General features: G+C 40.2%; 1 protein-coding gene across 4 annotated transcripts in view; it reads right to left on the bottom strand.

The window, feature by feature from the left end:
• KDM4C (lysine demethylase 4C) overlaps positions 1–25,656 on the bottom strand; it is a 197,579-nt gene that overhangs the window by 131,650 nt on the left and 40,273 nt on the right. For all 4 annotated transcript variants that reach the window (XM_079959232.1, XM_079959234.1, XM_079959233.1 and 1 more), the window contains exons 8-9: positions 22,565–22,668; positions 15,644–15,781 (exon numbers count right to left, since the gene is read on the bottom strand). In XM_079959232.1, the coding sequence (XP_079815358.1) occupies positions 15,644–15,781; positions 22,565–22,668 (242 nt within the window). The remainder of the gene's footprint in view (positions 1–15,643; positions 15,782–22,564; positions 22,669–25,656) is intronic.

Raw genomic sequence — 25,656 nt, forward strand, 5'->3', positions numbered from 1 at the left:
ATCGTGCTCCGGCGGCGCGGCGGCAGCAGGAGGCCCCATTAGCTAAAGTGGTGCTTCAGGTTAAGAACAGTTTCAGGTTAAGTATGGACCTCCGGAATGAATTAAGTACTTAACCCGAGGTACCACTGTATAGTGCATAAGCCACATGTCATCTTTCATAGATACTATGTTTTCCCAAGACTCAAATGTTTGTTTTTCGAATGGGACAAACCTACTTTTCTTCTGATAGTGTATCCATTGTAATTACTGTGAGAGATATTGTTATCAGGTATTGCTACTATTACTGCTACTAACTTACAATAACTCCCACTATAACAAGTGCCGTTTTGTGCCATTTCAAACACAGTTGAAACTCTTTGAATCCTGTGTGATCTCCACTGTAAAGTACCCGGCACATTAGTGCTTGGCTACGACCTTATTTTGAGGATGCAAACATCAGCAAGTGAATTCCTTCTCCCACTCATCACATGAAACAATGTCTTGCCTGGAGAAGGTAGGCTTGCTCCACCTACAGCAGGCATGTCCAAAGTCCGGCCCGGGGGCCTGATTCTAATACAAGGTCAACAACTTAAATCTCAAACAAAGCTCAACAACTTAAATCCTAAAAAAAAAACGTCAACAACTTTGGTCGGCCCTCATGCAGGTTCACATCATCAGGTCTGGCCCTCTCTGAAAAAAGTTTGGACACCCCTGACCTACAGCAACAGCTTTTAGTGATCAAGATTGTAAGGCAAGTGGTTATTGCTTTGTCACTTTTATAGGAATTCCCCTTATAATAAAGAAGAGGAAATGTTTAAGCACAAGAAAAGATTGTAGCTAAGTATTATTACTTGTCAGGTAAGAGGACCCCCATAAATACACGTTTTGTCCACATAAGCATTCCTGACCTCCCTCATGTGGACATTCATAATGTGTGAACTGGAAATCAAGGATGCAAACAGCAGCAGCTCCAATGATTGTATGTTTTGTTCCAATGGTAAGATGCTGAGACTGGCTATAAGGGTGGATGTCAGGGAACTGATGTTGTCTAGCAGCAGAAAGCAGGTTCTGTGATCTTCGGGACATGGGAGAACTCTCAAGAGAGCTCTGATGTACAAAACAGTTATATCCATAATGACTGGAGTAAAAGGTAAAGGGGACCCCTGACCATTAGGTCCAGTCGTGACCAACTCTGGGGTTGCGGCACTCATCTCACTTTATTGGCCAAGGGAGCTGGCGTACAGCTTCTGGGTCATGTGGCCAGCATGACTAAGCCGCTTCTGGCGAACCAGAGCAGCACACGGAAATGCCGTTTACCTTCCTCCTTCCTACCTATTTATCTACTTCCACTTTGACATGCTTTCGAACTGCTAGGTTGGCAGAAGCAGGACCGAGCAACGGGCGCTCACCCCGTCGCGGGGATTCGAACCGCCAACCTTCTGATCGGCAAGTCCTAGGCTCTGTGGTTTAACCCACAGCGCCACCCAAGTCCCTAATGACTAGAGTACAGATCTTTGAATTAGTGGTGCTGGTCTGCTAACTATTCAACATGATGAACACCACCACATGAATTAGAAGAGCCTAAGCCATAGCTTGAAGCATCACCTCTGATGTCACTTGGAGGGTTTCCCAGAGCACTCTCTGTATTTGCAGTCAGGAGCATTCAGAGGAGGGGGAGACCTGGGCAGTGGGCAAGGTGGCAGAGCTTTCAAAATCTGTTTCCTTGCATATGTATTATAAGTTTCCACTTTCAGGCAGGCATGAAGACCTCTGTCTGAGAGTGCTTAGTAGAATGTAGAGTCCCTGGGGTAAATTCCTGCTGTTCTGTATCTGTTTTAGTCCCACTTCCAGAACCACTAATTGAGCTTTCCTTGGATTGAGAAATCAGAGATGCTTATTTTTTTTCATTAAATGTTGGGGTTCTGAACTACATTGTCTTGCTTGCAGAATTATTATTATTATTATTATTATTATTATTATTATTATTATTACTTCTTTAAGGAGCCTTTATATATTGTAGGGCTGGAGAATTGCCAGCCTGTGGGCCAATTTTAGCATATTTTAGCACAATTAGTATGTTATGTTCATTGCACTAGGTCACAGAAATAAAAGACAGGTCAAATATTTGTAGTCCTGCTTCCTTCAGTATCCGCCACCCACCCACATTATTAAAAACTCAGTTTTTAAAATCTGATTAAAATACGCAAACAGTATTTGGCAGATAATCTACAAGGCAATCTGTATTATGTGGAATATAATCCAGAAGGAATAAGTATACTGGGGGGGGGGGGAGCCCACAGATGTAATAATCATGTGCTTAACTGAGACCAAACATTGATGTTGGTGAAGAAATAAAATAAGACTATTTGCCAAAAATAGTGTGTTTCTAAGAGACAAATTGGAACAGTGAGCATTGTCACATAGCGGCAGTGAATATAAATGAAGAGTGACAATTAAATCTTACAATGATTAATTCTATTCTTAGGGCTCTTAGCACATACCGGAGATGCAATTAAATAATTTAATAATTTATAAGCCACCTTTGTCTATTTTATCTAGCACAGGATGAAGTAACTGCACAGATTTAAATGCATTTTTCAACATTCTCCCCCTTGCCCCCCAAATGGTCTACAGATTTCATTTCCAAGGAAATTTCACATCATAACGGTTATCACCATTCTAGCCAGGTGAAGGTCCAAAACAAGCTGTTCAAAGTGGGGATGGGGAACCTTCAGCCCTCTAGACATGCAGTTACCATCAGCGCCAGCCAGCAAGGCCAATGTTCAGAGGTGGTTGGAGCTGGAGTTCAGCAACAAGATTAAAAGTAAGCCCCACTTAAAACAGTGAAACTTACTTAGGAGTAAATATGCATATGTTTGCACTATAAAATGCTATACCTGTGTACGTAGGTCCATAGGTCTGGTTACGTACATTTATCTAGGGATAGAGGTCCCAGAGAAAGGTTGCAACAAACCACGGTCTGGATACGGAGAGACATCCCCAATGGAATTCTTTTTTTCTTTTTCCTTTAAGTGTCAGAACTTCATCAGCCACATCACAAACTACTTCTACCTCTCAGTTTCAACTGACCAATCTCATCATGCAGCATGAGGGAGGCTGGTAATTGAGAAATAACTCTGAAGGGTCCTTGGAAATTCAGTGGTACCTCGGGTTAAGTACTTAATTCGTTCCGGAGGTCCGTTCTTAACCTGAAACTGTTCTTAACCTGAAGCACCACTTTAGCTAATGGGGCCTCCTGCTGCTGCCACACCGCTGGAGCACGATTTCTGTTCTCATCCTGAAGCAAAGTTCTTAACCTGAAGCACTATTTATGGGTTAGCGGAGTCTGTAACCTGAAGCATATGTAACCCAAAGTGTAACCTGAGGTACCACTGTATGTAACTAGTTGTATGTATCTCTGAACCCAGGCCCATGAAAGTTAAGTGCACAAAGGCGTATCACAGCGGCAGTGTACCCACCATATAAACTCAGTACACGGAAAGCACACCTGATGTTAAAAGTCTGTTTTGTACCATGAAAAGTTCATTAGTGCAGTTACAGAAATGACACACAAGACCAAGAAAAAGCTCAACAAAAGTACAAGCCTGAACAAGAGGATTCACACAAAGCACAGGAGAGTTGAAAGAGAGTTCCACATTGATGAAGACAGGTTGAAAACGAAGTCCAATGATGGTGGTGATGCAAAAAAAGGATTAAGAGAAGTAATTTGCCTTCATCTACAAAGTGGAACCTAAGTTCCCAACCTGTGGTCATTGAGATGATATTATTATTATTATTATTATTATTATTATTATTATTATTATTATCATTAAATTTGTATACCGCCCTATATTGTGTAGATTTCAAAGCAGTTCATAACACAAAGTCACAGTATAAAAAATAAAAAATACATAAGAAAAACAACCCCATAATCCACAGAGAATGAAGGTTCTCCAAGTCTAATAAAGGAAGATTATGGGGATTCACATTTTAAATGTCACACATTCTAAATTCTGAGAATCACAGTTTCTCATTTCACATTCCAAGAAAAGAGTTGCAAACTATGAATACAAACATGTCTATGGCTCCATCTGGCGAGTCTACAATAATTCCAAACTTGTTTGTCTGTCTGGAAATTAAGCTAAATGGCAGACTGAACAAAATATGCACTTAAAATTACAGTATATTACAGGAGAGGGAGAAATGATAAATCCCAAATGTGTATATTTCTGCAAGAGATTCTGGTTATATTCTTGCTTAATAATAATGATGGAAATAGACAGAAGGCTACCAAACCACATTTTGGATACTGTACAAAAAATATAGTTCTCAAAGGCAAATAGTAATGGCTCCCTACCAGGTTAGAGGGCTAGAGAGCCATTGTAATTTCAGTATGACTACTTAACAATTAGCATTACAAGAGATCCAAATTTGTAAGAATGCTCCAAATCACAAAAGAGATGAAAATATGTTACCTTTTTATTTATTTTTAATTTTATTGAGACCAGATTGAGAAGTAGCACTCTAGCTTTCTTCTAAAAGTATCAGTTACAAGTGCTTCCAGTTGAAAATTCTGCAGATTTGGCTCTTTACTGCAACATATGGCTGTAGTGTTGTGGTATCTTTCTTTGCAGAACTCAACTATTACAGGATATATTGACAGATAAGAAACAACTGTTTGGATTTCTCCTTTTCAGCAATCTGGCCAGCCAAACGAAATTGCTGAATGCACTGAACTGACTTCTCTCTTTTCTATTCTTAATGTCCCTCTTCGTGTTGGCATTAAGGATGAATGGATGTTAGGGATTAGGGGAAATATGTAAAGCAATCCATCTGCCTATTCTGCTGTGAGCACCGTTGAAAAAAAAACCCTTTTGCAGTTACAAGCTGTTTCTGCCAGAAAGTTGCACGTGAAGGTAGAGGCATTACTACTTCTCCCCAAAGGGTTTTTTAAAAGTACATCTGGTGTGAGGATATTCATGTTATCATACGTAAAACTGGCTTGTCTTTGACCAAATTGCTACCATGTGATTTGCAGCTATATGTTTGCAGGCAGCATTTAAGTATACGACACACAGAATGAAAGTTTTCTTTTGCATTATACTAGTGTCATCTTCCATCTGCCACTTTACATGTCATACTTGATAAAAAGTATAGGCAGAAACATTACAGGATTTGACCTGCTTTCAATAGGCGCTTATCACCAGGAGCACATTTATGCAGGGTTATTGTTGATGAATTAGCAGCCACCTCATCCCTTCCTGCCTGGCAGCCCCACTCCTAATGATTATTACAATCATGCATGGTGTTTAATTTTCATTAAACAGACGAGTGAAGTCTCTGGTGATAAGTGACAAACAAGATCCTGAAGGATTGGCACTATGAAAATTTCCACTAGAGACAAACAATATTTTTTCTTGAGGGGATAGAATTAAAAATGTTCATTGTGCTACATAAAATAAAAATGCAAGGGGAAACTTTAAAATTATTATCAGCCAAAGCTTTGTTTGTATTTATAAATACACACATGCCACATATTCTTGTTCATTATTAGAATTAAGAAAAACATAGTCATGTGGCAAGGTGAACACAACACCTAATGACAACCTTAGGCAATAATGCTTTCTTTGTTTTATTTTCAAGAAAAATATAAACATGAGCATCATCATTATCAATGCAATTGTTCCCCCCCCTTCCCCCTCTCCCCAAACTGAAGACCAATGCATCAAATTTTCCCATAAATCTATATGCATAGTTGGTGGGTGCCAGTCATTAGGACGTTCACTCTGATATTTTGCAAAGGGGTGAATATTTCAACAACAAAAAATCCATATGGGATACGTCATTCAGGGTGCATTACTCTCTTAAGTTAGTTTATCTGAAAAAGTGATTGTCCGTACATTCTGTTTACATTGTGCGAAGTGTAGGTAATCAAGTCCTTTCCAATTTTTTTTGCTCCAAGTAATTGTGCCACAACCCAAAGAAAAGTGGTAAGTTCCGTGTGTAATTAATTTGGGTATCTCTAAAGATTGTTAATAAACCTAGGCATGGATTAAGCTGTACATCCTGGTTTGTGATTTTGCTTATTTCTTTAAATGCCCTTTCCCCAAATGGCTACACTAATTCACATGTCCACCACATATGAAAAGTCATGTCAGGTACCTCACACCCTCTCCAACATGCTGAACAGGATGCTTTATCTATATAGCTGAGTTTTACAGGTGTCATATATTAACTTAAAATAATTTTCTTTTAGTGGATACATGCTAGTTGATGTTGATTTTAGAGAGTTTTTTGTCCATAGGTTCTTCCAATCTGCTTCCTCATTTTTTATGCCTAGGTCCTTTTCCCAATTTTGTTTAATAGCTGAGCATTGTCCAATGGCGAGATCAGTGAGTATTTTACATAAAATAGATAATTTTTGTTGGATGTTCAGTCATGTTCATAGTCAACCTTTCTAGTGGTGTCAGTAGTCTAATCGCTTGAGATTTAACTGTTGGATTTGAGATAAAATGTATCACCAGATAAATTAATAGCCAGTTCACCCCACATCCCTCCATTCTTCCCATGACTTGCCCTGCTGCGAGAGAAATGTCATTTTCATATCTGTACAAGCCTTTTTCTTTCTATTCCATATTAATCAGTTTTCTGGAGTGCAAAAGGAAGAGTGCAACATGAAGGCAATCAGCGGTGGTTATAGGTGGTGTTAATTTCAATATCCAGGACCACCAGATCTTTAATTCTGCTTTTGCAAATGCGTTTGTTATCATATCTAAGAGATGGAAGTATAACTATAGAGTTTTCTTTGTAGTGCAACCGTATGTGGTCATTCACAAGGGTGTAAAAGTGGTAACTATGCAATACTGGGAATCTATGAAGGCCAAACCTAACTGTTGATTCAAAACACAAACAAGCAAGCTCTGTGCTTGTGGTTAGCACCAGTCTTACGCATATTTTTTCATTACCAAAGCAGATAATTTATCTAGGCTATCCTGGAAGAGAGCACATAAGCAGATTTGCTGGGAGTGATCATGAAAAAGCAATGAAGGGTGATAGACCTCTCTTACAGGTTGCAACCATGTAGATGGCATAGACATGCACATAGGATTTTCTGTCTGTATGCTAATAAGCAGATTGTGGCATGCACATTGAGGACTGGCCATGAGGGAAAGGGGAGAAATATGCTGATTTCTGCCTGCACAGGGAAGGGTCGTGTCCCATGCAATCATAAAGCACGTTTTCAGTGTTCAACGCACTTGACATACATTATTTAGAGAGAGCTTTCACAAACAGGCAGCATTAGAGATTTGAATTCGAAAGGCATAATATCAGACCAGATGCAATCACTACGGAAGCCAAGAAACATTTAGAAATCTATACCATTTCAAAGATTTATTACAAAGATATTTTTAACTCACGTTGCCTATATATTTATCGTAACTATAGTTAGAACTGCAACAAGACAACCAAATAACTGGAATGCACAAATGACAAAAGACATCAGTGCTGCAGTATTTTTTCCCTATCACTTCCCCTAATATGCTCTAATGTACAGCACCCAGAAGACATTAGATTGGCTCTTGTAGACTTTTAACAGTAAGGTTTTAGGAATGTAGCTTATTTCAGGTATGTATCTGTTTAATTGAGCATCAAAGATTAGAATGTTATTGTGTATCAAATAAAACTTATATTTAATTAAACCATTTATTGCTATAAAAATCAGCAGCAGCTTGAACATTTGTTGCTGCTAGTATCACTCCTTTTAGTCTGCCAAATTTTCAGGCACAGCTATTCGTTCTACCTATTCAAATGTTAATGTAGATGGTACTACAAATACCATCTTTTCTTTGGATAACATAGGCAAGATGTGTTCTTTTTAAAACCCCAAGACAACATATTCTTTTTAAAGTCGGAAAAATTAGCATAGCAAATAATTTTCTTCCCTTTAGAGATAGTCATAGGTGCTTGAGGCTGCAGTAGCAACAGAAAATATCTTCACAAATGTCTCCAAACAGCCAAGCTGAAAATCTAAGCCAAAGTTTCATTTAACAGTCTGTCAGTTTTTTGATGTGAAGCTAATGAATGCAGTGGCAAACAAATCCATCAAACCTAACATCAAAACAACTGCACTTCATCACACTAAAGGGGGGGAAATGAAATACAACCTGCAGGCCAGCACTTTGATCTAACCTACCCACACAACAAAGGTCTCTAAGCAGCTCCTGCTGCAAAATATGCATGAGTGATTATGGACTACATCTCACAAAAGAAGCTAATCATTTTTAGTTACCGTGATTTCAGAAGAAAAGACTGCCAAACATCTTGCTTTAGGTACTAGTCAGTTCAATATGGGATCATCATGAGAGGGAAGGGTGGGGGGGACTTTTGAGGTACCCTCAAAACCTGCTATAATCTATACCAATGTTTATGGACTCCTCCCTTTGGAATATATAAACATAATCAAAAGACAAGGATATGTGATTTGGGGAAAAAGCAGAGGATTTTTAAATTCTCTAGTTTACAATGAACTACAAACACCAACGATGCAGTCTTGTAAACGGGTATCTGCATTTCTACCCAACTGCAATATGTGATTAATTATGTGCACATAACTGCAACACATATGAATTGTCTCCTTTTAGATACGTTAAAATGATCATAACAGATGTGACATATATTGTTCTCTGTTTCGGTCCTTTCCATTAAAGGTCACCACCTTTTGGTTCACTCAGTTCATCGATATATCTTGTATAGTCTATAGATTTACGGCTAGAGACCAGAGCAAGTATTCCTCACACAGTGCAGAGACATAGGGGCAACCCAGCCAGATGGGCGGGGTATAAATAATAAAATTACTATTACAGTGGTACCTCGGGTTACATACGCTTCAGGTTACATACGCTTCAGGTTACACACTCCGCTAACCCAGAAATAGTGCTTCAGGTTAAGAAGAGAAATTGTGCTCCGGCGGCACAGAGGCAGCAGGAGGCCCCATTAGCTAAAGTGGTGCTTCAGATTAAGACGAGTTTCAGGTTAAGTACAGACCTCCGGAACGAATTAAGTACTTAACCCGAGGTACCACTGTATTTGCATTAATGTTAAGACTGGACCAGCACCACATTATCACCATGCAGCTTTATCTGTAAGCTGTAAGCCTTCTGGCGGTTCCCTCACTGGAAGAAGTAAGGTTACAGGGAACCAGGCAGAGGGCCTTCTCGGTAGTGGCACCTGCCCTGTGGAACGCCCTCCCATCAGATATCAAGGAAATAAGCAACTATCCTACTTTTAAAAGACATCTGAAGGCAGCCCTGTTTAGGGAAGTTTTTAATGTTTAATGCTGTATTGTGTTTTTAATATTTGATTGGGAGCCACCCAGAGTGGCTCGGAAAACCCAGCCAGATGGGCGGGGTATAAATAATAAATTGTTGTTGTTGTTGTTGTTGTTGTTGTTGTTGTTGTTACGTGCCTTGCTCTACACCTAAAAAAATTTGAACATCTATTTCTTTCTGTGGTTTTTAATTTCTCGTCGTTTTTCATGCTGCTTGCCAATGGCTAAGACAGGAAATGGACTAACGAGAACTGGAAGAGACAGTGCTATCCCCAACTTTGTCACAATTCCTGTATTCGGACACTAGGTGGCACTGTTACCCATTCTGAAAGACAGGTGCCCATGGAAAACTGATGCTTCAAAAAGTGAAAGCAAAGCTCCTGCTGTGCACATGGCTCTCTCTTCCCTGCTTTGATGCCCATCTTATTTTGGGGACTGAACTGTTCAGTAGGCACTGCTGTACATCTTCTGCTGATGTGTTTGTGCAGTAAAAAAACAAGTGAAAGCAATTTAGGTTTGCCTCTTTTTCCAGGACACGCCCTATTTTTCAGGGGTTAAATTTCTATCCGGGCGGATTTTTCAAATCTGCCAAAATGTCTTTGGCTATACCGTACTTTCTGGATGAGACAAAAGACATAACTGGTGGGTGAAGACTTGCTTTCCTCTTCTCCTGCCCCCCACCCCCAGCAATGTATCACAGCTTTGATAGCCTACATATAGTGGGGGTATTTAAAATGAGAGTCGTCGTACCATCCTCTTTTTTTGCTCTACAAAATATGGCCACCCTAATGACTAATTCCAAGTATATTCTGATGCTTGCATAAGAGCTTGTGCGATATTTTACCTATTATAGTGAATTCTTGCAGAAGCTTTTGGGGAACAGTGCTATTTTTCCTTTTGTTCCCGGTTCTTTGGGTCATTTTACTGTACAAAGACAAAAGGCCATCCTATCACAAAGGACAATTTCGATATTAGGAAGTACCATACAACAACAACAACAACAACAACAACAACAACAACAACTTATCAGTTGTGCATCCCAATTTTTATTTTATTTGCCTTTCTTAAAATATGTAATGAAATTGAGATGGGGGGTTATTACTTTGTGGGGGTTTTGTTCTTGTTTTTATTAGGTCTTCTGTGTTCTTGTCTTGTATTTTTATGTTGTCAACCGCTCTGAAATCTACAGATGAAGGGCAGTATACAAAGGTAATAAATTATTGTTGTTGCTGCTGCTGCTGTTATTTTAGAACACCTTGCTAAAAAAATCCTAAATATACTATGGGATTATTGTGGTATCAAAAATTAAAAATATTACACTTCTTCTTGAAAAGGAAAGTCAGGTGCACTGGGAGACTATCATGTGTTCACTGTAATAGTGTAGAAGAATTCAAATGCAAGGTAAGGAGTTTAAATTTGCAACCATCTGATAATTCCGTCTTGAAAATAAGATCTACATGGTGCATCTCTTAGGACAGAATTTGTATTTTTGCCCTAAAGTATATCAACTCCTCCCTCCACAAATGCTTCTACTAGCTTCAGCCAAAATTGACCAGGAGGAGAAATTCTATTTTATTTTACTTTATTTATTCCTTCTAGGACTGGCACGGGCTAAGATTTATCTTAATATTTAGCAACTATAAGAAAAATATTGGAGGGGGGGGGTGTCCTGATGTTCAATCACACACTTTCTGACCCCAATTATTGGCATTTGGGAGGAAGACAAATCATGATTCATTATCAAGCTTCTAAGCATATCACCTATTGACCTTTCAATTGCAATAGGAAATGGATCATTCACTTCTCTAGAAAGGTTTTACATAAATTTCATGAAAGTGTATTCACACAATGCTAAGAATTATATCCTCCTCCTCCTTCTACCCTGCAAATCAACAGCACTTGAGAAATTCCACTTTTTAATTAATTAGCTAATAAATAATGAAGACTGTAGGAATGGCAACAGTATAGCTTACATTATAAAATCTTTCAGTGACCTTATCTGCAACATTTGAAGCGCCTAATAATCTCGAGTGAAACAAAGTAGTTTAAAGAGTGGGATATACTGGGCAGTGGGCTAAAAAGCCTCATCCCCAGGGGAAGGATAGAAGAGCCTAATGACTACCTTACATAAGGCCTAGGGGCAAGAAGGATTCTGTACTTGGCAGAAAGGAAGCAGAGAATACAGTTTTGAAGGCTGGGAGCTATGGGTCAGGAAACGTATGGGGCACAGGATGCAGGAAGCAGCCGATTAGTCCATCTATCCTGGGCTGACAGCAGCTCTCCAGGGTCTCAGGCAAATGTTTTTCCTATCACTTCCCACCTGCATATTTCCAATTGCAGGTGGCAGGGAATTAATCTGCATGCACTTGTCACTGAGCTTTGTTCCCTCTCTGGAAAGGCTGTGGGGTTGCTAGGTATAGTTAAAGACCACGAAAGGTCTGCCTTACCTTTGACAGTTCACAGAAGGGAGATTCTGCTGGTTGTGGCTTCCCATTCTTGCAGAACTGTGATTTGCTAACCCTAAGGAAGCCTCAGTGGGGCATACTAGGAGAGGCGATCCCGTAGGTACGAGGGTCCTAGGCCGTATAGGGCTTTAAAGGTTAAAACCAGCACCTTAAACCTGATCCTGTACTTCACAGGGAGCCAGTGCAGCTAGTATTGCACTGGATGAATGTGACCCTGCGGCGAAGACCCCATAAGGAGTCTTGCTGCGGCATTCTGCACCCGCTGGAGTTTCTGGGTCAGTTTCAAGGGCAGCAATATCGTGATGTTTAGCTGGGGATATATCACGATGTTGAAAACCATATATCGCCCAGACCTAATCAATGTTAGAGTTGAGAAAAGAACTAGTTCTGACACAGGCAGGCGACTGTAGTAGAAACATACAGATTCTCAAACTAGACCACTGACATTCTCAAACTCCTGAGTACAGAAGTTGGTATAAATGCTCAGCAAACGGATAAACAAAATATTGTATGAATTTCCAGGCTGAGATTCTACCAAATGCCTCTTCGAAGAGCAGAAACAGATGCTTTGCCAGGGATCTCCCCATGCTCCTTAGCTGCTCATACTCAACTGCCAGAGGCAAACAGTATCAGGAAGCCAAAAGGTGCCTGAAAGAAAAGCTCCACCAAAGTCACTGAACAGCCCTTTGCCTGTCTCTCAGTTTGCCTGGGAATAAGTCAGTGGGTAGCGACAATTTTGCTGGCATTCTAATGCTTGAATAATTCAGGTGGCCCATGTTAAAATCCAGTTGCTGACCATGGATATATATCAAGCAAACAGATGACAGCTTAAAGTTGTGAATGGGTTTTGCAACACTGAATACCCAGAATGTTTCTTTTTCTACTGATGCAGTAGGGAATCTTGCCCAGGGAGAAACATACAAGCTTACTTCCAGCTTAAAGTAATGCTTTTTAATGGAATCACTTCTAAAGAAATCTTTATTTTCTAAGAACGGGGCGGGGGGTAATCAAAGCAGTATGTAAACATTTATGTTCAGCAGTTTTAATGTCTGCATATAGCTCCTAGTTCAGCACAAATATTGCAGGCTCAGCACAAATTAAAAGAGACCCCAGCAAAACACATAAAGTAATTGTCACTGGTTCATCTGTTTTACCAACATTCGCAAAATGTACTCGAGTAAAATGACTCCAAAATGTTGTCCACGGAAAGACACAACTCTAGCCAACCAAGATGGATATAAGCTCCATTAGGTAAATAATAAAATCCACAGAAGTCTGAGAAAATGTCCCATCTGCCCTTCTTTCACATCTTAAAATGTGATCTCATCAGTATGTTTATTGGCCTCTAACATAAAGCTCAGAAACAGAAGCTTTGTAACATGGATTCGTGGTGCAGACTGGAGTAGGATGAGTTAGTGGCACAGGGCAAATGATAGAATCATGGGGCTGGAAGGGACAACAAGGATCATTTAGTCCAACCTCAGCACTGCCAAATGTGCAACTGCAGGCGGAGGGGTGTGAATGGGGGAAAGCAAACAGAAGAGATGCCCACCTTCCAGTTCCACAGCTTTCAAACTGTGTTCTAGGGAACCCTGAGGTTCAGCAATAAAATCTATAATAGTGATTAAGCTTCCTTGAAAGAAAGGTTACATACCACTACCGCTCTTTCCTGCAATGCAAGGCTCCAGGGAAACAGTGGGGGTTGTCTAGAATTCATTATCTGCTTATGGGAGGCAATGGGTAGCCCCATCGACACCCTGCCTGAAGCAAGTAGAATACTTCTAGAATATGGGTGACTGAAATTATCAGATATTTATACAAGTGCCAAAACCTCTTGGTCTCACATAGCAACATGGTTTCATTCTCTTTCAATATCTTACAAATTTCCTTTTTTAAAAAAATCTGTTTACAGTGGTACCTTGGTTCTCAAATGCCTTGGTACTCAAACGCCCTGGTTCCCAAACTCCGAAAACATGGAAGTTAAGTGTTCCGGTTTGCAAACATTTTTCGGAAGCTGAACATCCGGTGCAGCTGTCGGCTATTGTTTCCGGGGCGCCTGCACCAATCAGAAGCTGCGCCTTGGTTTTTGAACATTTCGTAAGTCAAACTGACTTCCAGAATGGATTAAGTTTGGTGCTTTTGGTTTTGCTATTTATTTTGCATTTTTGTTTTTGAGGCTTTTTCAGTTAATTTGTTTTTGTGACTGTGTGGAACCTAGTTCAGCTATGATTGATTGATTGATTGATTGATTGTGTGACTGCGGAAATGAATAAAAGCCCCCCATCCAAACAATGACTATCAGTGCAGGTAAGAAAAAAACATAATTTTAATTTTTATCATTTACAATACTGTCTTATTTTATAGTACAGTACATTGATTATTGCTTTCATTTTATGGATGAGTGGTCTTGTTAGATAGTAAAATTCATGTTAAATTGCTGTTTTAGGGGTTGTTTTTAAAAGTCTAGAACGGATTAATCCGTTTTGCATTATTTTCTATGGGAAAGGGCGTCTTGGTTTTAGAATGCTTTGGTTTTGGAACAGACTTCGGAACGGATTAAGTTTGAGAACCAAGGTACCACTGTACTTTCAAGAGTAATACAGGAAAAAAGAAGTAGTAAACATTTACCTGAAAACAAAGCAAAACAACACATCTAACACTGTCTGGTAGGTTACAGCCACACAAAACACTGCCCCAGAGCAATAAAAGAGTAATGGCAAATAAGGAATGGAATACTCAAGGATATGCAGTCATCAAAGCCGTGACGTGCAATTTCCTTGTGCCTCCATATCAGGTCCCACCAGAATGCTAAGTGCAACACCACCACCCCCCAGTCTACTGTGCCACTCTGCTCTGTTCACATATGTAAGGAACAGCCACCACATATGTCAACAGTTGGGTTATTATCACAGCTCTCAGCAGCACATCCCCAATAAGTGTTGCTTTGTTTCATTGCATTGTTTTTGGTTTTTCCAAGTAGCAAAACTAGCATGGGAGGAGAGCAAATGTAGTTCATAACCTGTTGCTATTGTTGTTTAGAAACATGTTAACGTATCAGCCCCCAATTACTCTAATTCACTGTTAGGGTAATGATCCTGACAGGCACCATCTGACAAAATAGATTAAGGGTGTGGAAATATCCAAGATACAGAGTATACCTCTCTGCTCTATGCAGATAACAGGATATTGACATTAATGAAACAGAATAATCAAAACTTCCACAATCACATACACACCAAGTAGGAATTGTGTTAAAGACATACAGAGGCCACCAGGTTTTATTATGGGGCTGACTGACCAGGACCCAGTAGCAAGACCTCCCATGAGGGATGGAAGTGATGAAGAACAGCAGCAATCAAAACCAAGTTTAAATCAAACAGGAATGTAGACTAGGTGCCTGCAAGAGTGCTGGGCAACTAGATAGCAAGTAAGGAGAAGGAAAATGTACAGGCCTCAATGCAAGGAATGCAGACCGAACCTCCAACCGGCTTTAAGCTAATTGCAAGAACTTTAAACCAAAGCCACTTCTGGGAACAGCACCTATTAAAAGTTTCTGTAAGGAGACTAAATTCCTGCCTCAAGCACTAGGTGGCACTAATCCTACCTGGGTCTAGCAGGCCAGCATGGAAGATGCGAGGTTCTCACAACCGGGAAATTTAGTATAACAAAGCATAAAAAAAAGAATGACAAAGAGAAACACCAAAGTACCTGACTATTATTTGTTCACAGTCGGTGGTAATGAAACCATGCATTTTGTGATCATAAAGTCTTCGTAAGAGTGTAACATCCTGGTATTTATAATTGACAAGTCCATTTTTAAAAAACACTTTCTAATGGATAGTTTTGGTACTAATAATGTAATCTGACTTACCAACTTGGCTACTTTTCCATAGTCAATCCACCTGATCGTTGCAAAGTTCGTTGACTCGGCACAGTTGAAACCATGATTAAATCCCGCGTGGTATCCATATGGGAAAGTGATCATAAACTCTCCTGCCTCCTGTGTTATCTAAAAAACCCGAAAAGACAATGAATAAAAATTGTTCAGGTGTTTCTTCCCCTAGATTTTCCATTTCACCTGTGGTCTTGGATGACCACATCTGCATGGGCCACATGGACTGGTTATATCGACTCAATGTTTCCTTTTAAAAAAAAAACCACCAGCCTCTACCCAAAGGTTTCCACGAGAGCTTTTTGGTTCATAGGAAAGAAATTGGCCATTTTCACTTGTCCCGAAGAAGTACATACTCATACTCTGCATAAATGAATGAAATTGGCACAAATAAGTAACAGTGGGAAATTGGGGGGGGGGGGTCAATAGCAGACAGGGTGGCCATGTGTCCTACTTTGTGGAGATCAGCTCTCTACTTGAGGGTTGTTCAGTCCAATCTCTCATGCTCACCATTCTAAAAAAAGAAACCTCATAGGACAACTGGAAGAAAACATAGAATTCCGCAACATTGATGGAAGTTGGTGAAGTTTTCCATCCAAGATTTGCTTGGCCCCCTGTACCAAGAAACCTCTGGCAATTTTCCCCTGCCACACCTTGTGTTCTAAAGACTGTCAAGTTTGCCATCAGGTAGTAAGATGTTACTGTTATAGAAAGCCATTAACCATTTGGTTGTTTCCTGAAGAGGACAACTAATAAAAGGCTGTGAGATGTTTTACTGACCTTCTTAAAGAAAGCACCATTATACGTATAAATAAAGCTAACATGGTGAGAACCGATTAAATAATCTCCCTCCCTGAGCAAGAACCAGGAATCAGGGAGAAAACAGTATTGCAGCAATGCATAGTGACATAAAAAGTCAGTAAGTACAGGGTGGAACTACATCAGCCATCAAATAAGATAGAATGAGCCATGGTGAAATTCACAAAACTAGCATAGAGGCGCCAGGTAGCCCCCAAGATTGAGGTGACGTCACACAAGCACATGGCTGGCTCAAGATTGCGGGGGCCTGGCCCCCTTAAAACAAATATTGAGGGGGCTGATGTACCTTTGGCCCCTAAAAGCTGGTGCTCCTGCTTTAGAACACATTTAAGCAGCAGGCAAATTTCTCAACATTTGTCCATTTGTCAGGGCAAGCTGGATTTCGAAGGGACAGAGGAACCAGAGACCAAATTGCAAACATGCGCTGGATTATGGAGAAAGCTAGAGAGTTCCAGAAAGACATCTACTTCTGCTTCATTGACTATGCAAAATCCTTTGACTGTGTCGACAACAGCAAACTATGTCAAGTTCTTAAAGAAATGGGAGTGCCTGATCACCTCATCTTTCTCCTGAGAAATCTCTATGTGGGACAAGAAGCTACAGTTAGAACTGGATATGGAACAACTGATTGGTTCAAAATTAGGAAAGGAGTACAACAAGGCTGTATATTGTCTCCCTGCTTATTTAATTTATATGCAGAATTCATCATGCGAAAGGCTGGGCTGGATGAATCCCAAGCCAGAATTAAGACTGCCGGAAGAAATATCAACAACCTCAGATATGCAGATGACACAACCTTGATGGCAGAAAGTGAGGAGGAATTAAAGAACCTTTTAATGAGGGTGAAAGAGGATAGCACAAAATATGGTCTGAAGCTCAACATCAAAAAAACGAAGATCATGGCCACTGGGCCCATCACCTACTGGCAAATAGAAGGGGAAGAAATGGAGGCAGTGAGAGATTTTACTTTCTTGGGCTCCATGATCACTGCAGATGGTGACAGTAGACACGAAATTAAAAGACAATAACTCCCACTATGACAAACCTAGACAGCATCTTAAAAAGCAGAGACATCACCTTGCCAACAAAGATCCATATAGTTAAAGCTATGGTTTTCCCAGTAGTGATGTATGGAAATGAGAGCTGGACCATAAAGAAGGCAGATTGCCAAAGAATTGATGCTTTTGAATTATGGTGCTGGAGGAGACTCTTGAGAGTCCCATAGACTGCAAGAAGATCAAACCTATCCATTCTTAAGGAAATCAGCCCTGAGTGCTCACTGGAAGGACAGATCGGGAAGCTGAGGCTCCAATACTTTGGCCACCTCATGAGAAGAGAAGATTCCCTGGAAAAGACCCTGATGTTGGGAAAGATGGAGGGCACAAGGAGAAGGGGACGACAGAGGACAAGATGGTTGGACAGTGTTCTCAAAGCTACGAGCATGAGTTTGACCAAACTGCGGGAGGCAGTGGAAGACAGGAGTTCCTGGCGTGCTCTGGTCCATGGGGTCACGAAGAGGTGGACACAACTAAACGACTAAACAACAACAACAAATTCATCTGTCATCTCTCATGTTTGTCTGACTTCTCTTTCTCCTTCCATTCCCCTCTCAAGCAACTTTTCCTTATGACTTTTCCATCCTCCCCCTGCCTGAGTTTATCACCTGCTGCACCTCAAGGAGATCTTACTATAGCAAGCCAATTTTGCACTGCATTATGGCTCTCTGATAAGTTTTCTGCCTGGTTTCCTAAAAAAAACAACCCAGTAGGACCTGAGGAACCATTTCTGAGCTCCAGGCTTAACCAATAAAGAACAGTCCATCTGAGCTGTCTAGACAATATTCTTCCAGGACAAATACTTAGGCACTCTTATAGTAAAACTGTCTTAAGAATTAACTTTTGCATTTACCAGTATTACCATTGCATAACATGCTTTTGCCTGAAGGCATCTATTTGAGACCCTACTAATGATATAACTGCCATGCCAGTGGCTGAAATTAGAAACTACAAAAGAATCATTTCACAGCATTGTAGCTCCAAACAAAAGCATGTTATAGTTTCAGAAATGTTTTATTTAATGGAAGACTTAACTTTTCCTAAAGGAGTACAATTTTTGCAGTCAGCAGAAGGATACAAGGAGTGGAAGTGCAAGATATGGAGAATGTGGAACTTTATGTAATGAATTCTTGCTCACCACTGCATTGAAATTCCTTTTACTTTGATTTTTTTTTTTTTTTTTTTTTTTTTTTTTTTTTTTTTTTTGGTCACAAGACAATGGAAAGACACAGAAGTTGGAAGAATTAACAGGAGATCACCTAGGCACTCAAACTATGGAGTTTTTCAACAAAGCACATAGCACAGTAAAAAAAAGAAAAAGGCTGTAGGACAACTCAGGCACTGCTCCAAATACTAAATACAAGTTCTTGGAGAGACACAATTTCATTGACATAATAGCATTTGTGTTGGAAGGAAGCAAATGCCCCTTGGGGGCAGCTGTCTGAAAGGCCAGGATTCCATAAAATACCCATAAGCTAAACTGAGTTAATCTCATGAAGTGTCCAGAGGAAAGGAAAAGATTTAGCAACTTCATTTCAGCAGTTCCTCTTATACTCAGGAACTATTTGTTCTCTCGATATCCAGTCCAGATCTGCTTTGCCACAGCTTGAAGCCACTGCTTCTTCCCCCAATTTCTCCATAGTAACATTTTCTTTAAAACCAAGCAGTTCAGTTTTCATTGCTTTTTCCTGGGTGGGGGCAGGGGTGACATACTGAGCTGGATCGAAAGAGGCCATTACTTAATTGCTTACCTAGAGCTTTCAAGAATTTGGTCTAAATAGACAATGCTGCTTCTAGCAGAGGAACCCAACTCAGTCTACCTGTACCTGCTGGGTAAACTGAAATGGTTAAGTGGTCTAAGGCAGCTGATAGCACAAGCTGTTTATGCTGCCTCTAGCCACTATCCTGAAGGTGCATCTGGTAACCAGCCCCCACAGCTTGTGTGGCTGAATCCTCAATAAAATAGGTCCCCTATGTAGCCCAGTCACTTACCTCTTTTCAAGTTATGTCCTTTGCCCAATTCCTAAGAACCAACTTTCACATTATACATAACAAAACAACATAGTCACTCGAAAAACAACAACAACTGCTATATAGATTAGAAAATCACTTTGCTAAGATAAAACTCATGCTCCCCATTTGTTAATCTTGAAATCTGGTGCAATTAAGCCCTAACTCCTTGAACCAGCAACCAACCAAAGTCCACATCAAATTCAAAAAGCTTTTATTATAGAAGTGTTAAATTTCTTTACAGAGCTACCATAAACATGCAATAGCATAGTTCATATTAAAATGTACGTCATCATGCCACGACATAAACATTACTTTTCGTTAGCTCATGAGAGACTGGAGAGGCAAAAAAAATTTAAAAAAATCAGCAAGTTTCTGAACTTGCAGATTATGTACACAAGATGCGAGATTTGTGAATGCTTAGATATAATCAGAGAGGAAGTACTATAATTCTAGGTTTGTACTCTATGTCGTGCATTTGTGTGAGCACACAAAAATATGGGCACAAGGCAATTAAATAGCCTATTACTCTATCTTTTCCATAGACATATGTAATGCTACCTTATAGTTCCATTACGAATTGGTAGCAATTGTGTACTGTATCGAAGCATAAGCACATAAATATGGGAGTATGCACACAGGTGCACATGCTGAGATTGTGATTGGAGTTTTTTAAGAGTCTGGTGTGAGTGCATATAAGTATGAACATTTTCTGTGCCAGCAATTCCCAAATTTATCTTGTCACTCACCCCCACTGATGACAGTTTAGCAGGTGTGCTATTGCAACAACCAGCAGTTCAGCTGTCACCTGGTAGGCGTAGGCTGGCTTATCAGTGTTTAGCACGTTTCCAGTTCTATCACTCCAAGCCACAAGAGATCACAGCCTGATTCTCTCTATTCACATTCTCACAGAAGCCTATTAATTAGAACTACAGTAGGGTATAGACTGCTCTCTGGTGGTACAAGGTGACATAATATTTAGTTATCCAAAATGTTTAAATGGAAACTGAAAAGTTCCTAGCCCTAGGATATAGCTGTATGAAGGACAATATACAAATGCCTTAAGCGCATAAAAGTAGAAGCGGAATGAAACTTTGTGTGCTGAAAACCCATTGTCTCCTGCAAAAATGAGTCTGAAGAGGTTAAACGGAAATCCTCCTGCCTACACTACTTGAGAGCCTTGCTGTATTCCCATGCTAGAAGATGCCCTGCTCTGACTTTGTGAAATACAAAATGAAAGCTATAAACTGCAGGATTTTATTTCGTATGTGCAGTATGGAGAAATTTAGTAGTCGACACATATAATACAAATAAAGCAACTGTCTCTTCCTAAGCTGAGATGCCATTACAAAGAATAAAAGGATGTGTACATTTATACTTTAGTCACTTTCCTTGGCTATGTGCATAATGTGCTAGACGTAGCATAACCAAGGATCCTTTCTGACCCACTCCCATTTGTCAATTAAAGTCCTTCATGAACTAAATGGGGTGGTTTAAGGATGTCTTTGTCTCCATTTATCCTGAACATTGCTGCCTGTGTACTTCAGCCTGCGGAAGACTCCCACATAACTTATTCACATAGAGAATTCTGTTATTTCTGTGAAGCTGTTCTTTCTGCAATTGCTGTCCTTATTTAGAAAGTATATCTGTGCAGTTAGACAGGCATCACTGTTTAACTTGAATCTTTCTAGCTTCCTTCGACTTGAATTAGAAGCCTAGAGTTGAGCAATGAACTTCACTTGAAGAGGATGTTACTCACAGGCTTAGGTCCTCAAGCTATGTGGTTTTTTAAGGTATCCTACTTTGAGGTCTGACCCGCTTAGGAATATTGCAGATCTGGATTCCATGTTCCAGAAAATGCCACCACATGTCCAATGGGATGATGTGGTGGTTGCAGCCATTGATCACTTAAGAGGCAAACACCTCTCAGCCTGTTCTATCTTGTAAGAAAGCTGGAGCAAGTGCTCCTTTGCTACACATACTATAGCCTTTAAAATCCAGTGAGAGTTCACCCATACTTCTTTCCATGTCTGAAATGTTCATTGTTCATATTAAGAATGTACTATAATAAGTTTAGAGGCAAGAAAAATATTTACACAATCGGAACACCATCATCCTTTTTAGGTTTTTAACACTACTGAACGACATTGGAACTGTTTTTGTAGACGAGACACAGTCATCCTCCTACCCTCTCACATCAACCGCCAAGTAGGGAAAACGTAAAGTGGCTATTTTAGAAATGTGGGGGAGAGATCTGGAAAAGGCATTAATTCTTTAGAGATTCCAGATCTCTGAATAGCACACAGATACTCCACATAAGGTGGAGTTGAGCAAAATCTGTACCAAGCTAAAATTTCAGCCAACTTGCTGAAAGCTTTCTTGGCGTATCATGATCCTACTGCGAAAAGGCTGCAGCTCTCTAGCAACTACAACAGCTTATCAAGTGGGCAGCAAAACATCAAGAGAACAGGAACATTTCACTTAGCTTTTGGAAGCAGCTACATATTTAATCCTCCTCATGACTTTTAAAAAAAAGATCAAAAGTCATCTCCCTCTTTTCACCTATTTTATATTGAGATGGAATTCGTCTTCTGAGAGCACACTACAGTTTGAATATTCAGCAAGAGATGAAATCTGGATAGCAAAGTTTGTGACAATGGTCTGCCACAGCCAAGGCAACAGTCAAGCAGGCCATTTGGAGAGAATTCTTTGGACAGAATGCAAGATATAAACGTAAGTAATGAAATATAAAGTGTGGAATTCTCACTACACACTCAGAAGCATATATAGTCATCCATGCAGGAATACAGTGATGAAGGGACACATCCCTTCTTTCTTCCATGCTTCTCTCATCTCACTCAATACTTGTCTGTCATGGTTTCTGCAGTGAGACTTAACTTTCTTGCTTAACTTGTGCACCTTAGCTGAAGTTTATGTCCAAATAAATTACCTATGTATAACTATTCCAACTTTGATGCAGTAGCTTAAAGACCCCAAGGTTAAAAAAAAAACTCACCTTGTCAAATGGAATTCCGTATTTTTTCAGTATCGATGGAGAAATTAACGTCATCTTATGGCGCAGGAAAGCATCACATCCTTGAGAGCTGCTTGGGAAGAATCCTAGAAAAGCACAAATAAACAGAGAATTGTACCAATCACAGTGAGAACATTTTAATCACTTGCTATATTCACCATATATAGTTCAAATCCACTGTTGCCAAGTTCTGTGTTTCCCTGCCCCACCTTCCCTACAGTTAAAAAGGCAGAACAGCAAGTTAGATGATATGGTGACGTTCTGACACAGGTTAAGTGATGCTACAGTTTACAGGGGTGAAGAGGAGAACTGAACATGGGGATTCCATTTTCAGAAGCAGCCCTGGGTCTTATATAATACATACTTCTTCCCTGAACTAGACCTAGCATTTAAATAGTAAGTCAGACATGCTGAATGACCAAGCCCTTCTGTCCATCTGAGAAACAGCAATACTTTAACAGACCAAACTCTGGCCCAGGAGCCTTGCAGGGCATTGTCTTCTCTGACAGGAGTCTGCAGTACAATGAAGGGCCTTGTGCAGTTGGTGAGGTAGCAGAGCTAAGGATTCTGGTCCTCCATAAAAGGAATCTGAATCCCAAGTTTCAGGCATCAAGTTCTCTTTCCTCTGTCAGTGTTTCCCAGTGGAAGGAACTTGTGAACAGCTTTGTGTCTGCAGGATCCCTGAAGCAGAATCTTGCAAACTGGGGAACAGCTAGCCACAACAACTAGGGATTGGGACATGACAGATGCAGGACACTCTACCAGAAAGTCTTTTACATTCATAACACTGATCCACATGCAGACTGACATATCTGCATCAGGGCATTCAGCTGGGCAATCCTATGCCCGATTAGTGCTTTTTTCCAGAATTTTCTCCAAGGTGGCACTTACTGTAACAACTTCACGGTGAATACTGGCACCTATTTTTCTAGGAAAAAAAGTACTGTGCCCAATTATTGTCTTTTCAGCTGAACTGTGAAGGTTCTAGGTGTGTAAATGGGTGCCGGGTTGTAGTCTTATAATACAAGCATTTAAGACAGCCAAACCACTGATCCGTTTGCCTAGTAGTCTCCTGTACAGTGCTACTTATTTTAGGAAACAATACCATTAAAAATTGTATCTTTAAATGCAGGAATGTGAAAGCGATCCCTTAGCAATATATGTCAGATGAACCCATCACACTTTTTTAAAAAATCTGTACATTTGTGCTGCATTAAATAAATTAAATTTTAAATTAAAATCAATGAAGAAAGAAGAGTCTATTTAAATCTCCTTCTATATGGAATTGTAATCAGGGCCTGAACAAATGTGGTGACTGGTCATAAGTTAATTTAAATTGGAAACCCACTGGAGTAAGGTAATGCACAGTATATTAAGCCCAGCATATCAGTTTAGAATGTATATTTACAATGACCCTGGAAAATTATGCTCTATATCATCTCAGCAGGAGGGGGGCGGGAACACGCGCACACAATGAAAGAGACATGCTTTGAAAGCCAATCTTCTATGAATATGTTGAACAGGTTTTACTATTAAATCCAATACTATTTTTGCACAAAATCCATACCCCCAACGTTTAACAGATGAACATAAGAATATGCTTGTGCATCAATAACTGGGTGGGCAGGTCCAGAGATGGACAATAGCAGGCAGAAGGTACACTCAGAGAAGGTATTCAAGACCAGAGGAAGGTGGAAGCAACCATTAACAACCTTGACAAGATAAATAGTGTAATTATTCCACATTAAAGTGATCTCAGCTACATAGCCTATGGTTGCAGCCTCTGCCTGATCCTCCAAAAGCTGGGGTATCCTGTTAAAGGGATCTGGGGGGAGTTGCCTATGTTCTTATGTCCGGATGGGAGCCAGGGCTGATGGGACGCCCCCAGACAGTGATCCCTGCAGGGGTCACCCTATCTGATATAAGTCTCAGGAGCCCCTGCTTATGGATTGACCTATGGTATCACTTCCAGCAGATAGGCTGGAAGAATTTGACTGCCCCATGCCCAAGCCTAACCTCTGTCATCTGTATTCAATAAACTTGTGGCCTGTTTCGATCCAAATCCGTCTATGTTGTCCTATATTTCAGATTCTTCAGTATTCCAGTTCATCACAGATCTCAGTCTTGCAGGATCCATGATAACAAAAATAAAGCTTTGCTATAAGCTTATATTCTTAGAACCACCCTCATTGTTCCAATTCACTGTTCAGACCTGGGAACAAATGGTTTATTAAAAAGGAACATCAGAATTATGAATTATAATGGTATTGTTAAGGACTGCCTGATTGCTTAACAATACCATTGTTAAGCAGTCAACGAGATCTTCAGGAGTTCAGGCTTTAACAGGGACCAAGGCTTTAGCTTGCCATGTGTTACCCAGTTAAAAGAAGTCCAGCAGTCCTGCTTTATTGTAGACATCTTTGGGACAGGCCTTTGGAAACTGATTTTTCTTTTACCAAGCCGTTTTATCAACATGTTACTGATTCTCTTACCAATGCTACTGTTGCTATATTATGTTTTTATGTTGTATGCTATCTTGTTATATGTCCTATGAGAGTGTGGCTTCATTTATGCCCTTAAATCTTAAAGGAGGCTTTAAAATGGCTCGGGGGGGGGGGCACTGTTCTATACAAGGAAAAAGAAATCAATTGCCTGTACAAAAAGGACTTTCTGAACCATAAGTAGTTTTGTGCGTGCACGCTTCCAATTCAATCTGTCCCCAAGATCAATACAGGAAGTAAAGGGTTAACTGCTATTGCAAAAAAAGAACAACAACCTGGCTCGAATCTTCTCCTGCTTTCCATGTCCCACCCCTACAAACTTCAGTTTAAACACTACAAGCTAACAGCTTGTTTTTCTTTCATTCTGATGCTTTTGGCTCTGGGCTCCCTTCTAGAGAAGGGCAGGAAACAAACGTTCACCTGCACTGGAATGAAAGGAGAGCATGCAGCCAGTTTAAATCTTACCTCTTCCACTGGCTGCATTCACAAGTTCAAATCCTGATTTATTAGTTAGGATATGCATGAGCTTAACGCATTTGCATGCAGCCCCTTCCCAGCTCTACTCCCCAATTC

This window comes from Podarcis cretensis (assembly GCF_951804945.1).
Source record: "Podarcis cretensis genome assembly, chromosome: 17".
NCBI lineage: Eukaryota > Metazoa > Chordata > Lepidosauria > Squamata > Lacertidae > Podarcis > Podarcis cretensis.